The sequence below is a fragment of the Falco rusticolus genome, chromosome 2 (assembly GCF_015220075.1).
Source record: "Falco rusticolus isolate bFalRus1 chromosome 2, bFalRus1.pri, whole genome shotgun sequence".
NCBI lineage: Eukaryota > Metazoa > Chordata > Aves > Falconiformes > Falconidae > Falco > Falco rusticolus.
The window spans coordinates 18265905-18283925 of record NC_051188.1 but is presented as its reverse complement, the minus strand read 5'-3'; the positions used below and the strand labels follow the sequence as shown (position 1 = coordinate 18283925).

At 37.2% G+C, this 18021-nt stretch overlaps 1 protein-coding gene across 1 annotated transcript in view; it reads right to left on the bottom strand.

Moving 5' to 3' along the window:
- The window catches only part of DDX10 (DEAD-box helicase 10), a 192195-nt gene that overhangs the window by 65410 nt on the left and 108764 nt on the right, over positions 1-18021 (bottom strand). The window contains exons 14-15 of the mRNA XM_037377027.1: positions 15648-15761; positions 13245-13406 (exon numbers count right to left, since the gene is read on the bottom strand). Coding sequence (XP_037232924.1) covers positions 13245-13406; positions 15648-15761 — 276 coding nt within the window. The remainder of the gene's footprint in view (positions 1-13244; positions 13407-15647; positions 15762-18021) is intronic.

Genomic DNA, 18021 nt, shown 5'->3' with positions numbered 1-18021 from the left:
CTCTACTGCAGTGGTTATATCCTGGTTCAGAATAATATTCTATCTAGATTTTACAACATTTCACTGCAGGACAGTGCACCACAAGCTTTCAAAACTAGCTGCTGTTAATAGTCTGAGCCTACTTATCTTTGACTTTTAGACCATGTTCAAATAGTCTCCCAACCAGCTTGAAGGAATCTTCATTATCAAAGTTTAGCTCCTTATGTAGATACGCGCTTATTATGCTTCCTCTTAACTTTCTTTTGCAAGGTGAAGAAAATTAACTCTAGGTGTCTCTCAGCATATAGGTCTACTTTCCTAAATACTTCAGGAGCAGACATAACTGAGATCTCGCCACCTCCCCAGTCCTACCTGTCACTTCTGTTTGTACATTTATAATTCTATCAGCCCTTTTGATCCTGTCAGAAAAATCCCACAGCAATAGTTCACATTGACTTGATCAACAACCACGTCACCCAAATCTTTGTCAAGGTCTGTATCTGTAAGGGAAGAGCTATCAGTCCTAAAATTCTATTTTAAATTTCTTCTTCCTAGAAATTTGTATTTCTGCCTATCTTAAAACACTGTTTTCTTTGTTTGAGCCCAACTTGGCAAGAAAGCTTTTTCCATGTCACTAAAAAAAAAGTATCTTGAAATAACACACTTCCCATAAAAAAAATCCCATGGGTTAGCTAGAAACGCGCTTAATCAGAAGCTGGTTTGGGATGTTCCAGTGACTGAGGCTTTGGTTCATTTAATTTGTGCCATGTTTATTTATTAATCAAAATACTTCAGTAAAAAGCCTTGCAGAAATTTCAGTGTATTCCACAAATGTATTTACAAACCAGATTCTGCTCTAATAAAAATATAACACACATAGTTCATTACACATCTACTTTCCACAAAGCCACACTGGTTAGCATTATATTCCTTTCATTTAGTTCTTCATTAATGGTATTGCACAGCTCAGAGACCTTCTTGATCAGCTTTTTTAAATTTCCTGTAAATTACCCTTTTTTCCCCTCCCCAGTTACACATCTAGTTAACAAGGATGTCTAATAACCTCAATAATCACAGGGATGAAAGTTTTCAGTCATCATCATGTAATATGGCTAAATCATTTGGCTTTTAACCAAACAGAAAAATTTATGGTTACTGAAATCTTCTACCTTTCCTGCACTAGAACCAACAACAGAACCAGCTCTGCCCAACACAGTGCCAAAGCCACGGATAAAGCAGCTTCTAATATGTGGAAAAGCCACTCACTGTTCTTAACTCTGAAGCTACGAAGTCTGCCACTGGCTTTTCACACTCCGTTTCCTCTTTCTTTCACTGTTGAGCTTTAGACCAAAAACTCGTAACCCTTTCATTTCTCCTCAAGGCTCCAATACGCTTACTAAAAAGAAAATATTCTAACATTTACATTCTACGTTCTCAAGTTGGCAAAAAAAAAATATTAATAGCAGCATGGCAGCTCTCTGTCATTGCTGAGGTTAGGCATATGTGAAAGATGAGTACATAAACAGTTTAAAAGCCAAGTTTTAGTTATAAAAAGAGAAAACCCAGCAATTTTGAAAGCTGAAGGTTCTTCCCTGCCCCCACCCCAGGAAATCCCCTCTTTGACTCACTTCTTTCTACAGTTGATTACATTTTACTTTGTCCAGAGGGTTAAATGTGATATGGAAAAAATACAGTGTTTATTGCCATGTATAATTAACAGCTTTGTTTCTTATAGTATTTTTTTTTTAGCTTTTTAATTTGTAAACATTTTTGTATAATAAAAGTCTCCTTTCCTTCTCTTTAAGGATTTGTACATGGGTTGTAACTGCTCAGATTTACATTAAATAAATTCCTTTATTTGGTGATATACTGCTCTTTTACCAGCCTGAAATTTCACTGACCTATTTGTTTACCAAAAGGCAAGAAATAGTTTCACTCAATACAACTAATGCATCCTATGGCACATTTAGCCCTGAGAGAATTTTAAAAGCCTATGGCAAACCTATTTCCTGTAAAAATGTCACGTTTATCTGAGTCATCTGAAGTCTTTTTATTTAAATGCTCAAGAACTCCTGCAGATTTTGATCAAAGATTTTAACACCGTATTTTTAATAAATGATCCTTTACATACTGATGCCATAATTTGGAGGTACCAACCTACTCTATTTAACACCTGAGGTGATGGTCTACCACACAATAGATCTTAGAGGTGGCCAAGGTTTGGAACAAATCACCCTGTTGCCTGGAAAACTGTCATTTGCAGACACATCTTAGCTGGAACCAGTACCTGATATAATTTTGTGGTATTTTATTATCTCCTGTCATTTTAGAGGGACAGGACATAGCTAAGGATAGCCAGACGTGTTGCAGAAAATACACACAGCTGTTCAAAAGTTCATAGCATTTCTCACATACTGGCATCGCCATATTCAAGAGCTGATTTCCTCCCAAATTTTGAAGTACATATATGCTCTGTAAAGTGACTGCAGCATCCCACATTTGTCTTCTCTCAGATTTCAGGCCAAGTCTGTCCTGCTTACATGAAAAATATTTTTTCATTATTATTATTAACTGCTCTGCTTGCAAGCAACTTGGTATCTGAAAATCCAGCTCTAATAAATAAGGCACCAGCCCATAAAGCATACTATCTAGCTACACAGCCAGCACACACGAGCCAACACAGAATGAAACTGTGACCTCTTCCATAGCAGTTGTGCTCTGCACAGGTGGAAGGAAGAAAAGTGAGAACTATTTATTTTACATACATTTTATATTGCTATGTAGTTTAATATTTGTCTTGTTACAGAGATTAGCAAGTCATCTACATGCAAGCAATGCTCCAACCACCGAAACAAACCAACATTCCCTACTGAAAAGATAAAATTGAATCAACTTATTGGTGTTTCTTTGAGTATTATTTAAAAAGACAACAACTGGTTTCAGATGGGATAAAGTTAATTTTCTTCTTAGTAGCTGGCATAGTGCTGTGTTTTGGAATTAGTATGAGAATAATGTTGGTAACACACTGATGCTTTAGCTGCTGCTAAGCAGCACTCACTCTGAATCAAGAATTTTTCAAGTTCCCCGTGCTCTGCCAGTGAGCAGGTGCACAAGAAGCTGGGAGGCAGCACAGCCAGGGCAGTTGACCCAAACTAGCCAAAGAAATATTCCATACACAGAATGTCAAGCTCCGTATATAAACCGGGGGAAGCTGGCCAGGAGCCACGGATCACTGCTTGGGGACTGACTGGGCATTGAGCAGTAGGTGGTGAGCCATTGTATTGTGTTTTTTTCCCTTGGGTTTTATTCTCTTTTTCTTCCCTTTTCATTACAATTATTATTGTAATATTTTATTAAAATTATTAAATTGTTCTTATCTCAACCACAAGTTTTACCTTTTTCCCATCCCTCCTCCCCACCCCACTTGGGGGGTGAGGGGTGGGGTGTCAGAGCGAGCGAGTAGCTGCGTGGTACTTGGTTGCCAGCTGCAGTTAAACTACAACAGGAAATTAAGTACAAAATTGTTTACTATTAAATAAACAAATCTTAATACCTTCAGGGTAAAAAGCAAAAGCTTTCTGATTATTTTATGTTTGTTTTATTATTTAGGTTTTTTTAAATCTCTTTAACATTTGGTTTTAAAAATCTACTGAATAATCTCTTCAAGCACCAAACTGCATAAACATAATGATGTAAACCTCATATGTAGAGCTGATATTAGAGCTAATGTTTACTTTATAAGTAGGGAAACTGAAACACATAGGTCTTGTATGACCTATTTAAGACAACACAGGAAAAGTGTGGCATCAAAGGCACGTAAAAAACAGCACAGTGACAACCTTAAACATTAAACAAGCACTGGAAAAAGTCTTAAGAGGCAGCTGGAAAAAAAGGCATTCTCATTTAAAAGAGGAAAACGAGCTAGCAGAAACTGACCCTTGGAAGGACATTGTTAGAAGGAAACCAATGCAGAAAACCAGTGGACAAAACTGAAAATTCTCATTTAACATCTGAACACATTTTAAGGATAGAATTTTTTATTTTTTTTTAAAGTTGGTAAGTAGGCCATCTGGTTTAAACATATGTATGTTTAACATACATATATTGTCACAAAAGCAATTTGGGATGTTATCAACTGAGGAGGAAAGGGACACAAGATAGGACATGTATACGCAGTTTGTTTCTGACAAATAGCCTCCCAGTAAGAATGAGATATTAAATCACAGTAATTAAAATAGAGAGGCAGTACAGTAACCATCTTTTTTTGTGTGCAAATGGCATCTAAGCCAGACTCTGAACCTACAGAAATCAAAGGGGTTCTTTCAAATGAATTCACAGACCCTTCTATTCCACCCTGTATGCACATACACAAACACACACAGAAAGAGAGGTAAAGGTAACCCTAATTCAACTGAAAACACAAGAGAATTACATCAGGAAATAAGTTAGTTAATGGTGTTTAAAACTAACACAGCTGTGACCTAAAACCTTAACGACCAAGTCAATGGGAGTTACGCCGCAAAACACATTAGTATTTTTCTAGAGAAAAGTAGAGGAAAAAGGCAGATGAAGATGTACTTGATCTGATTTTGATTCTGGCCGCTTTTAGTTTTGAAGGAATGATACCATTTAAGAATGGAAATTCATAATCTGGACAGGTCACAGACTCCTGAGCTGTCTGTGCAGCCACTCTTACGGAAACAGCCAGCTCTCATACACCAGATCTGAGTGAAGGCAGAAAACCCCCGCAGCTATCTGCACCTGCCTCAGTAAGCGAAGGGTGCAGCTCCAGTCAGAACCTGCCAGGATGCCTCAAAGACCCGTGACAAGCAAAGGTTAGCACTCTGGGCAGTTGTGCCATTACATCCTCTGGCAGGACAAGCAGCCTGGCATGGAAGCTCCATCTTAGCTGAAGCTAAGCCTGCACTGCTTCAGCCTCCACACACAGCTGCATTTTCCTGGCATTCATCTGACAAGGGTCTACAAAAACAACCTACTCACAGTTACTTCATTTTCTTATTTTTTACATCAACAAGACAAGGCCAAGAACTCCAGTTTTGCTGGAAAACTCTTAGAAAACACTCCAAGGGCACTGAAGGGCACTTCAAGCTTCAAGCCCATCCAGCTGCTGAAGTGAAAGAAAAGTGAACAACGAGCAAGCCCTTGCCTCTGCCAGCAGCACAGTGAGGCCAGATGTGCTGCTGCTAAGACTGAAAAGGGATGCCCGTCAACCCACCTGTCAGTGTCCCTTCCCCTTCTCTTAATAGCTCTGCACTTGGAACTCAACAGTGGCATTGGCTGCACACTACAGCTATGAAAGGGCTCAGACAGGCATTTTAACAAATAGTCTCTTGACTGACTTTACACATCTCTCCATCTCTAATACTTTTCTTCTTGGCCATTCAGCTAAACGCTCCTCTCAGCAGCAACCTTCTCTTTATATCAAGCTCCTACACTAGCACGCTCTTTACAGGAGAGAATTTTATCATCCTCACCCAGCACCACATTAAACCAACTGTACAATTACATCAAAATCAGACAAATTTCACCTCAAAGTGAAGGACTATTCAAGTGCTTTACTTAATGAAGAGAATAATACCACACTGAGATTTTTTTTCCCTTCAGATTATTTCCTTTGAAATACGATGCAATCTCTCTTCAGAATTAATGTATTCACTGATTTCAAACTACTAATACTATTTTTCATGAGTGCGTTTATCTTCCAGCATACTGAATGGTTTGTACTGTACAGCATCTATTTTTCATTAATTGGATTTTATTTTTTTAAATCATTAGTAAAAATTTGACAAAATAAAGTAAATCCCTGGGGGGTCTTTCCTGTATCTTGGAACTGTTGTACACAGCATTCAACGATGTATTACAATATGCTACAAGTACTTCTAATATTACTTTAGACAGCCATAAACAAAACATGTTTAAATCATACTCTGTCTCATCAACAGAAACCATTTGCAACTGCAGGACTGGGAGCTAGGCAGAGCCTAGAGCTGCAGCTGGAGCAGGGCTGCCAATGGCAGGGGTAAGACACAGGGCATCCCCCCGAGAGCTGTCCCGTTTGGGCATGGCTGTGCCCACCACGGGGCTGCTCAGCCAAGGCACGGGGTGAGGAGTGTGGCAGGGACCAGAGGTAAGGGAGAGACAAAGGCATTACAGCAGGAAGTCAACGCAAAGGAATGCAGTGTGGCATGACACATATAAAGGAAAAATAATCCACTTTAAATATCAGCCACCACCTTAACTGATTTGGTCACGCTTCTCCTACTAGTTAAAAGTTACCAGCATTGCTGCTTTTAAAAATAAACTCACAGTTTCTTTCTAACTCTTGGCCAACTGCAGGCTGCAAAGGAATTCTTCCTCAATAAGTAAACTTACATCTCTTTTTTTCCAAAGTCCTTATATCAAGTGCGTATATCAAGTGCGTATAAGATATACGCACTTGATATAAGGCTTATGAACAATGAAAGCTTATATCTTTCATTGGATCAATTCAATTCATACAGATTTCAAGTCATCATAAGGTGACCGCAGTTCTCCAAGTACTCTTTCCAAGCATGCTAGATATCCTGTATAGCTGTATAGTACTTCTTCTTTACTAAATGCCCTCTGAAGTATTCATGCCATTTAAACAGCAGCTCTACACTCAGTACTGAGGCTGTTATATCATCCCTTGTATTACAACTCTGGTTTTCTTTCTTAGAGGAAGCATCCTTTCCAGATTCTAAAGAACTGTATGTTAATTAGTTACAGTCTCTCTCTTACTCTCCCCAATATCTAATTGCATAAATACTAATGCAAAAAATACTAGAAAATACTCCTATGAACTCCGTGTTTAAATCTACCTGGATGGTCTCTCTAGGGATACCTTGAACGTAATAATGTGGTTTGTAAGGATACCTTAACACTGAGACAAAGATAAAACAAGGAGAAGTGGTAGACAGAACACCAAATACACTAACCCTAATGAGCAGTAAGGCAGACAGTAGCAAGAGACCTGAAGCCCTGAGTCACTGATAGATGAACATTAAAGGAATCACACAAGCACAACCTTGAGAAGGTTCACACAGACCTTCATAGCTGGTAAGAACAAGAGAAACAATATGTTTATCAGTCTTATGGGAAAGAACAAACTTATTACAGAATATTTGAAAGGCACTGAGAGACTGTGTGGAAAGACCAGCACCTGGAAAAACCCAAGGTCAAGGCCAGTGACTGTGTAAGGGCCCTGTGGTGTGGGTATGGACACTGGAGATACCTTAAATAATAGCATGAGCCTGAAGTATCAGCAATGTGAGCGTGCTTGTGAATCAAGGGAGTGAGGGTGTTCACAGTTCTGCTAGCAAATGTCAACCCTGATCAGCCAAGAAGAAGGAATAAGCTTGTGCTGCCTGTGCTGTTCATGTTTATGTGAGTGCTGCCTGCGTTTATCTTTTCTGCCGCTCTTGTCTCTGTGGCTACCCATGTGTGTATTGCGTGTGCACATCTGTGCAATACATGCACAGCCTTGCTAGGGCTGGGGCTGTAACCTGGAATAGCAGCAGCCTCCATCTTAACAGACCTGCAGAAGAAACCTCCTGAGCTGAAATCCATGGGATTTGGCTTCTTTTACCACTCTGCAGTCTTCCATTTTCAAGAATGAATTTTAATCAGAAAGTTATTACACTGGGGTAAGAATACTCTTCCTGAAATTGCAAGCTATTTATTTTATAAAAGTCTTTCCATAACGTCTGGTATGAAGAATTTCTTCTTTTAGCCTTGGAAAGAGTTAATTAAAGTAATAATATTTGGGAGAGCAAATATACAAAGGGTAAAGTATCAGGGTGTATCCTTCTCATTAAAACTACCCACTGTCCCATTAACAAACATGTTTAGGAACAGGAGACAAACCAGAGGTACTCGTTTCAATATAGTTTCTAAAATAGTTCTGTATTTTCTAATGACTTAAGAACAGCATGAGCAAAACCAAGACACCACATAACTCTGACCTTCAAGTGGTACAAATCAGCACCATTTCAGCAGCACAAGGGCCACAAAATATCTCCAGTTTCCTCCCAGCAACAGCAGCATCACTAGAAGATTCCGCAAGGAGTCTCAAAAAACCAAAACATATATTACATTTAAAACACAAGACATGATACAATGCTTACAGTGCAACATCTTCTGAAAGATTCCTCCCCTGTGACCTGAAGTCTAACTGCTGTCATACCTCTATGACCACAGTTGTTTCACGTCTTCCAGGGAGGTACAGAACTGCATCTTGCAGTATCAGGCCCCTGAAGACAGCCTCAGCTTGTTTGCTACTAATACTTTCCAAATAAAATAAAATAGAATTTTTTGGAAAATAAAAGAATTCTAACCATCTTCTCACACTGATCATCCAAAGTTCACAGTATAACTTACTTGTTGGAAAGCGAGGTAAGAAATAAGGCTCCTATTCATTTTTCCTTCAGCACCTATGGGCATTTTTCTGAGCTTGGGTTAGTGCACAGAAAGAGAGGTTATTAAGAAGCAAGATGAATCCCTCTCTGCACTATTTTCCTCCTAACAACAGTGCATTTTCAGTTGAAAACTTGAAAAATGGAGTGTGAAAACATGTTCTGAATACTTTATTCACTTCTCCCTTTACTGTTGTTTATAACATTTTACACATTTCAAAAGAGCTCAAATCTATAGCTCTCGCTGAGCTGTCATTAAGTATCATTAATGCAGAATTCTTTTCACATCATCTTGATCAGTGTTACTGCCCTTTCCCTTGTGCTTAACTGCTAAAATTTACTTTGCTTCCAAAACTTCAATAAGCATTAATTACATCACAATTATACCTCAGGTTTATTTTTATCTATCGGATTTTCAGTTTTTCACCATTTGCAGAAGAAGGAGAGGATAACAAAATATGAGGCTCATGAAGGAAACCTAATTAGGGTGTAGATGCTTTGCAAGTTTCGACAAGCCTTAAGGCACTGCAACACACATCTCATCTAATCCAAGCATTTTGTGAATGCAGCAAAACATTTTTCTGATCATACTGAAAACTGTGCTCACATAAATGACAGTCACAAATGGATTTAAAAGTAATAGCCTGTGGATACCTTCTGAATACTTTTGCTTTCCATCAGAAATGGTTTTGCACGGAAAGTTCAGATTAAGTTTACAGTCCATATTCACCTAAAAAAAAAAGCTATTTTGTGCAAATTTTGATTTTAAGAAGTTGGTTTTTTCCCCCCAAGATCTTTAATGTTCAATATTATATTGAAGAAACCATAAAAGAGGGATTCTCAATGAAGATGACCTATAAAATGACAACTTTATGAAAACACTGCTTTTTCTACATCCACTAAAAATCTAAATTGAAATCTGAACCCACGTGCAAGATACAGAAAACCGGATGAAACAACACATGCTTCCATAGCACCCTGTAAATTATTTTGTTATTCTAAGTCACCACTTTAAAGCCAATATAGAGGCTCCGGGTGTTAGCATACATTCAGCTTCAGAGGACTTTTTGATTGCTGATGTTCATAACCAAGTAGCTGGCTGCTACATTTGGTTTATACAGAACGAAAACACATCTGTCTCCAGTGGTCTTCTAATCTACCTATATAGTAACTTCAATAAATTTAGCATGTTTCAAAAATTGATTTAAAGAAAAAATAAAACTGGCAAACATACAAACCAAGAAACTACACCAAGCATCAGCTGCAGCAGTAAAAAAAAGAATTAAGAGGAGGAAATATGAATCAAGATACAGACATTTGAAACTTGCTGGAAGTCAAGGAACAGATGAAAGTTAAATCGATGAAAAAGTTAAGCAAAGATCTTGAACAAATCTGAAGCAAAAGCAGATAGGAAAAAATTAGCCATGGCCTTTTCAAAAAGCTAGCATGGAGAGAGCTGCAGGAGAGTTCAGTAATCAAGATGGAAAATGAAAAAACAGATGTCACATCTGCTGTTAGAAAAGGTGTCAAATGGACAAAGATCTACAGTAGCCCGCTTGTGGGAAGGAAATTAAAGATGGGAATGAAATCATTAGCATTACTGCAGAAAGGTAAGGTCAGATGACAGAGTTCATGCTACGGCATGATGTATTTTGGCTGCTAGTGAAGTATGGAGGATTTTAAAAAAAAGCAATGACATTCACAAGTGATGGATTTCAGACTTCGTATAGAAGGGACTGCTGAATGCCAGTGAAGAGACGTGTAAGGTGGGATGAAAGTATGTGCCTTTCAAAAGCTCCTCTCTAACTGACATGAAGTAGCACTAAGACAGCTGTACTTACACAAAATCTGAAGTCACAAAAATAATAAAAGAAAGTCTCCTAGACTTTTTGTTGCTTTCATATCCTTTGTTGTTAACACACTTGAATCTCTTTCAGGTTTCATCCTCTCCCTCCAAGAGAGGCTAGGAAATAACTTACACCATTAGTCCATCAGGCTCACATACACAATCAAACTTTTAATAACAAATTCAGGTAAGGATCAGGGACCTGATGAGGCTTCTGCAGTACAGTCACGATACATACACTTGAGTAGTTGTTCTTCCTTCACATCACTGAGATGCCAGCCAAATATTAAATCTCAACTAAGTATCTGCTACTAAGCAATTACATTATCTTTTGGGAAGGGAAAATTTATGAAGTGGGAGAATTATTAAATAACCACTGTGAAAGTAACCACATGATTCCTTTTTACTGTGAAGCAGTTCAAATTTTTCCCTAGCATTCTTTCATGAACAAAGGACCGATGACTTGCACCACTGACAATGCGATAAATTCCCCAAAAAATATTAGTGAGAAACCAATGGCTGAAATGGCTAAAATAATATTTATCTATAACACTTACCTAAATTATGCCATAGAACTTCTCCATGTAGTGTGAATTTAACTAATTACACATTTTCTGCTAAAAAAAAGCCTGAATCATATTGCCACACAATACTAACAATGTAGCTTCTTCATGGGTCACTGGATAAGTAGATCTTCTGATCACTAGACGAGCTTCACATGACCCAAGAGAAAGGAGGTGGTTCTTGTCTCTGCTTGGATGTGACAAAAGAGCAGGACTTGACATACTTGCCTAACTATTACTATTAAAGCTTTTTCCTAAGCAGCAACATCTGACTGTCAAGAATCACAGACATAAAAGGTGACTTAGTAATAAGGTAGAGTAACAGAAATCCATTCAATCCGCGTGGCAGCCTTATCTTATGTAGCTTGTATTAATTAATAGGTAAAATGAACTGGTATCTCAAACTCGAATGCCTTCTGAAGTGAGGATGGAGGATCACCATTAACCACAAGGTTAGCGAGACAACAGGGAGGCAAACAAGGTTCTACCAAAGTAAATCCTGAACTCCCACCTATCACCTTCCTGTCCCTTCTTCCCTTTTAAGTTACATCTCCTTTAGATTTGGATATTAGGGTACTAAACTGTTGCTAAGACCATTTCAATACTTAAATGACGATCAGGAAACTGAATACTTCATTGTGTACAGAGAATTTACCATATGAAATATTTTTCACCTCAAATTATTAAACCACAAATACAGAATCTGAATGTGCATGCAATAACTGAATGCACTAAGGTAGCCCTAAAAACTAGACCCATATATCACAGTACCTGAATCAGAAGACTTTTTTTAAAAAATGTATTTCCTTCTTTTTGACATACTACCATTCTTTTTTAAATTTCATTTCATAAAGGATAATAATTAGGTGTAACGTGAAAAACACTCATGAAGTAATTAGGTTATAAGAAACTTGTCATTTTTCGTAATTGCAAAAAATGCCCATGATATTGATGATGTGGTCAGTCCTGTTCATTTTGCCTGCCTCACTTTTGAAAAGACACATTCTCTTTTCATAGTATCTCCACAGTTTAAATTTTTTTTAATGCAGGTAAATACCAGATCAGTGTCATTTGTTCTCCTTGGCATTGTAATGATAAAGCTGTCTTAACAGACCAGCTGATGAAGTATTTAATCACTGAAGTCTGATGTCAAACATATAAAAGCGTTAGTCAAAGTATATGAATCTGCTAGTGAATAGCAGATGGATTGGAAAGTCGGTCTCTCCTTCCCTATTAAGCTGCATCCTTGAAATTTGATAGCATTGCTTTCTGTAAAATTGACTATGATTTCACCTATAGCGCAGGAAACAATTTGTTTGCAGCTGCTTTCAAATGCAACACTTCACTAAAGAAGAGGTGAGATTTTTTTGTAGATGTCAAATGACCGTAACAGGACTACAGGAGCAGACTTTCAAATTAGGCATGTGAAGTACACTGACTTTAGCTGGAATACTTCAATGCCTAAACATAACTTGAAGCTTTCAGAAATTCCCACCAAATTATTTTGTTTAAATACAAACCTTAACAGATGCTGGAATACATAGCACTAATCGTTAGCCATCAGTGGATAAAGTCAAACTGGATAAAGTCAGCATTTGCAGAGCAGGTCAAAAAAACAACACTTTTTAATGCTTTGGAAATTAGAAGCTTTGAGTATAAAGCAGGCCTTTAATAACACAAAGTCCTGGGATTTAACATTTATCCATTTTCTGGAGAAATCCAAACCCTTCTCACAACAATTAACAGAACAATCCCTGAACTCAAAGACAGCCAGCTGTATTCCATATGACTGGTACATGACAAGGTCAGAAAACTCTACTTTGGTCCATGACAAGTAACACAGAAGCAGTTTGCAAACTTACAGTCTGCAACTTAAAAGTTTTTAAATGCCAGAGAGACGCCAGACCGCAGATACTGACGTTTTCAAATTACAGCCATGTAATTATATGACACTATCTCAACAATTCATTACATGAATTTTGCCTACCTGAAATGTAACATTGAATGTTAGGCAAGTGGTAGTCTGAAGATATTTTAGAGACATTCTTTCTCTTCCCCTTCCCCCTAACCATCTTCATTATTTGTTAGAGCAAATATGTCAAGCACTTTCTTTTTGTGAAACAAACCCTTCCACTGAACACTGCTTAAAAAGAAAAAAACAAACAGTGCCCAGCAGAGTTTAAAGTTGTAAATAAATCACTGTCACCAACAACTGGTATTGCATAATGCTTGTGTTATCCAGCTATTTACATCTGAACAGTCCCCCTGTGTGCAATATAGTCTTGAAAAAAATCAACAAATTTAAATGAACTTGTACTATACTTAAGTACTTCTCCTCACCGAGAAATTTGTATCACAGTATCCATTTCTGCACTTCAGTAACTGAGGTTGAAATTAACTTACCCTATGTTTTTCCTTTACTTTCTTCCTGTATTCTTCTTTGTCAAATTTGTCTTCTTCCCGCAGAATCTCTTTCACTTTATCTAAGTTGATGCCACTGGAATCATCTTCCTCATCTGCTTTCGCCAAACTGGATTTTTGCACAGGTGGCCACTGCTGCACTAACTGAATTATACAGTCAACAAGAAAAGTAATGGTTAGGATCACTTATTCCACATCAAAGTTTTGAGGTGTTAAATACTCCAATACATCGTTTTTCTAGACTAAACAGAAGAGGCCATTTGCAAAGGTGACAAACAAACAAAACTTTTGCACAATACAAACCCTGATAAGTTTATTTAACATCACATTCAGTCAAAAATGAATATTTGAAAATAGCATCTGCATTACACCATATTACTGTTTAATGGATTCACTTGAGCATCTTCCCCTGTTTTTCTCCCTTTGCCTAATAGAACAAATAATTTATAATCCTGCTGATCATTTTGGGAGAAAAATCATATTTGCTTTCAAGAAATGACTCTCCTGAATATATGCAACACAAGAGAACAAAACACTAGTAAATCTAAACAGTACGTTTTCTTGTAAACATTCAATATTCCACCATATTAATTGAGAGAAAACCGAGATAAGCTTTCATCACACAGTGCACGGAAAAAACGTAACTGCAGGTTCATGTTTTGGGAGAAGCAAGGAGAACAGCAGTGGAGGGTTTTATTTGTTATTGTATAAAACCAGGATTGGAAATGTTTGATGATTCGAGTCTGACTTGTGGATGACATGCTGAACACATCCAGCTTCCCTTAAATATCTGAAACTCTAAAGGAAAGACAAAGACTACATACTCACCAAAAAAAATCCCCACCTATCTTAATAGCTTAAACTTGTGGTATGTCATCACCTGGGGACAGCCTTTGCAAAATCGTTCTTGCTTATGGATTGGTAGAGTAGTAATTTAAAAAAAGAAATGACAGCATGTCTTTGAGATAATGCAAAACCAAACATGTTTAGGACTCCCTAATGCACACAGGGTGTTTTTCACCTTAATACTGATAAACCCAACCTACTGTTCCCACTTCCTTTCGTAAAATGGAGTTTGCGTACTTGTATTTCCTAGAAAGATACATTTCTTAAAGGAGTTTTACTTTATCAAAGAGAAGCACATGGAGCAGAACAGTAAACTGTGAAGCACACTTTTACACAGCTCAGAAAAAAGGTAGGAACAACATACATCAATGCAAATGTTATGTTTCCTTAAATAAGGTACCCCTTCTCTATTGTGCTGCTTTTCTAACTACAATCTTTGTGCTTCTTTTTTTTCTCTCCATTCTCACTCCTTTTTGCTTCATTGTGTAGATTCATAAAACATTTGTGCATGTATTTTAAGATGAGACAACTGCTTTAAAATATCTTTAAAATATTTAAATATATTTAAATATAAAATATTTAAAGATCATTTATAAAGAAGATATAACCTCTAAAACCTTTTAAATTTTGTCTCATGTCAGTAATTATACACCTATAGTCCCTTCATCTGCAATATAAAATGCTTTATTTGGTCACAAAAGTAAATTATATACTTGTAAAGGTGACCTCTCTTTCAGTATATGTCTTGCTGAACTGAATCTAAAGTAAAAAAAAAAAAAAAAAAAACCAAAACCAAAAACAACCACCTGCTTTTTTCTTAATGCTGGAAATGGAAGAACATACACTGCATCTGAAGCTTTGAAATCAAATTTCACAAAGGTTTATGCAGTGTGGAGACTTGCTAGTAAGGTTATTGCCACAATGAAACCCTAGAGTTACTGGCACCCACAATAGTTCCCTTTGATACAAAAGCAATCCATTTTTCCAGGTGCTATTAAAAGATCCAATTAAATTACTGGAAAATTTCAATGCACTGTTACATCACCACCAGTAAGCAAAAAATTGGTACTTCCTTAGCTTTCCTAACAAAACTTTTAATCTAGAAATAGTGAATGCTGGGAAGAAAACCAAGAACTTAACTCCCATACATTAACTCAAGACTTGGGGCAGCTTTGGCAAATAGCTACAGGAAAATTGTTTTACATTTCTGCAAGGAAAAAATAGGCTGTTGATTCAACCTGAAATTGAAGATAACAGGCAGAAAAGAGGTGCGGTTCTGTACATCCACTAACAGCTCCTTTGTATCTTACACATACAAAGGTGAACAGAGGCGAGTGCCCAGCATTCCTCTTTTTCCCAATGGAACTGAATTCTAAATGGAAGCTGAGCAGTTCTGCAAAACTTAAACCCATAACAAAAACCACACACTTTTGAGAAGCATTACCTTTTTATATGGATATAAAGTAGAAGTATTTTTGTCTTTATATAAACTACAAATTCAGTTCCCGCCAAAATACAGTTATTTTGAATTGATCTTACCTCTCCATCTTCAGTAAAAACTACTTTTGTATTGACTCTAAATTTCTTCTTCAAGATTTTTTTGGCTTCTTGGGTTTTAGTTGTTTTTTTCTTCATCTTTGATTTTGATGTATTCTGTATAAAATAAAATGAGATTTCTTATTATTTTTTCCAGTCACAGAGTATATGCTTTAAACTTTCTTGAAAGCAATTAGATGTATTAAAATGTAATTCCTAAAACACATGAGTAAGAGTAATTTTCAGTAAAAATGAGCTAACAGACCTTTTCATAAAAGTGTTTTAAGCTGGCCTTATCACAAGGAACTCATTTACTCTGATAAAAATTATGCATAACTTAAATCCTGTCGGCAGCAGGACACCCGACTCATTCAAATCTCACTAACCTTTCTGGGGTAAGGGCACTAGATTCACCAGTTTACACTCTTAGCAAGCCTCATCAGACAAGAAATCCAGTACAACTGACCAAAGCCATTAGCTACAACTGATCAGATACCATTTTCATCTCACTTGTCATCACACCGTCCCCAGGCACTGCAGCACACCAGCTTGAGTTATTTTTGTGTCAATGAAGGCCACAAGTGGCCATGCAAGAACCTTCCTATTTCATAGCTCTTGTCCCTTGCAGTACCAGCAGGGTGCGGAACATCAGTGCTAGGAGATGTTAAGCAAACTTAGCATTAAGTAACATTCAGAATCACAAAAGTTATTAGCATCACAGGAAGAATGTTGCAGTGAAACAAAGTGGTAAAGACACAAGGGAAACCAACAAATGAGTCAGTAGAGATTCTGAAACCTAGACATTAACAACACTTTCAACAGGTTGAGGTTGTTCTTTCCTGGCTATCACTGAGAAAGCAACAGCGACCAGAAAAAGCAAATACCAGCAAAACAGTATCCCTGTACAAAAACCACACTGATACTGAAGTTACATTTATTTTTTTGTGCTGCAATCTTGCTGTTAGAACAAGAGGTGAAGAGGTCACTTCTATTTTTGACAGCAATTGGAACATTTATCCAGAGTCTTTTCACAAATTGGAGGTAGTTTGCAACTCTGGGAGGACCATTTCAATCACTTCTGTAAAATGCAATGGACAATAAATTGTCACATCCACAGATGTGATACACAGATGTAAGTTTCACAGAGCCACCCATCTGGTGGCAACATCATGGAACCAAAGAGCATGGAGGATCCCAACCTCCAGCTCTTCTTCTGAGAGCCCTCCTTTCAGGAACAAAGGCCCTATGTGTTTCAGGCATCTAACAAGACACAACCCACACAGAGGACATTTCAAGCAGAAACTGTCATTGCAGAAGGTATTTTATAGCACCAGATATTCTGTAGGACGATCTGAAGACTCCATAGGAGAAGACCCACAACTCATTTATCATTCGGTAAAGACTGCAAACCTCCACTACTCAGGAAAAAGTGCCTGAAAAACAATCACTGAACTGTCTAAACTTCTGATAAATACCAGGAAGTGGTCAAAGCAACTGGAGAGAAAAATAAAACCTTAAATTTCTTTTCTCACTTTTTTATTTTGGTCATTTTTAATCAGTTTCATGTTCTCTACCAAATCCACTATAAAAGGAAGCAAAAGAAATTAACTCAGAAAGTCACTGTCATTATGGTCAGCACACTAATGCACAGAAATATGAACTATAAAAGAGAAAAATTACAGTCTTCCTAACAGGAAAAATGGTTTATGACAGCTACAGCACAGTTTTATGAAGTAATGACCATATCTATTATAGAAAAAGTGACTGTAGCAGCACTTACATCCTCAGTCTTGTCATACGATTTTTGTTGCACTGTGCAGTTACTACTACCAAGGCACACCTTCAACAGTTCAGAAAGCTGCACTATTCCTTAACTCCTGCCGCTTATCTTACGAGCATAAATTGAGAGCCTGCGTAAGCATAAAATCCTTACCTTTAAATATGGACTACTTGGAAAAGAACAGGAATTGTCTAGATGAACAATTTAAAGAGAAGTACTTCGAGGTGGTACGATGCTACTTCTCACTACCACAGCATTTTCTTCCACCAGTTGCTTTTGGGTTTTTTGGTTGGGATTTTTTTGTTTGTTTGTTTTCTTCTTAAATAATCTTTTATTTCTGCCAGTATTATTGGTACTAGTATAATATGCTAATTAAAAAAAAAGGTGACTGAAAGTTTCGAATTGGTACAATATTTTGTAAAATTATATTTAAATGTGAACCTCAGCTGTTTACATTTCTTGGTTTAAAAAAGGTTTTGTGTTTTAAGAAAGAGCACAAATATCCAATGGGCTGTCTTTGCATGCATACACAGTCAATACTTCCAGTTGTACCTTTTTCCCCCCGCCCTCCTCTGTGTGATTTTGAGAAATATTTTG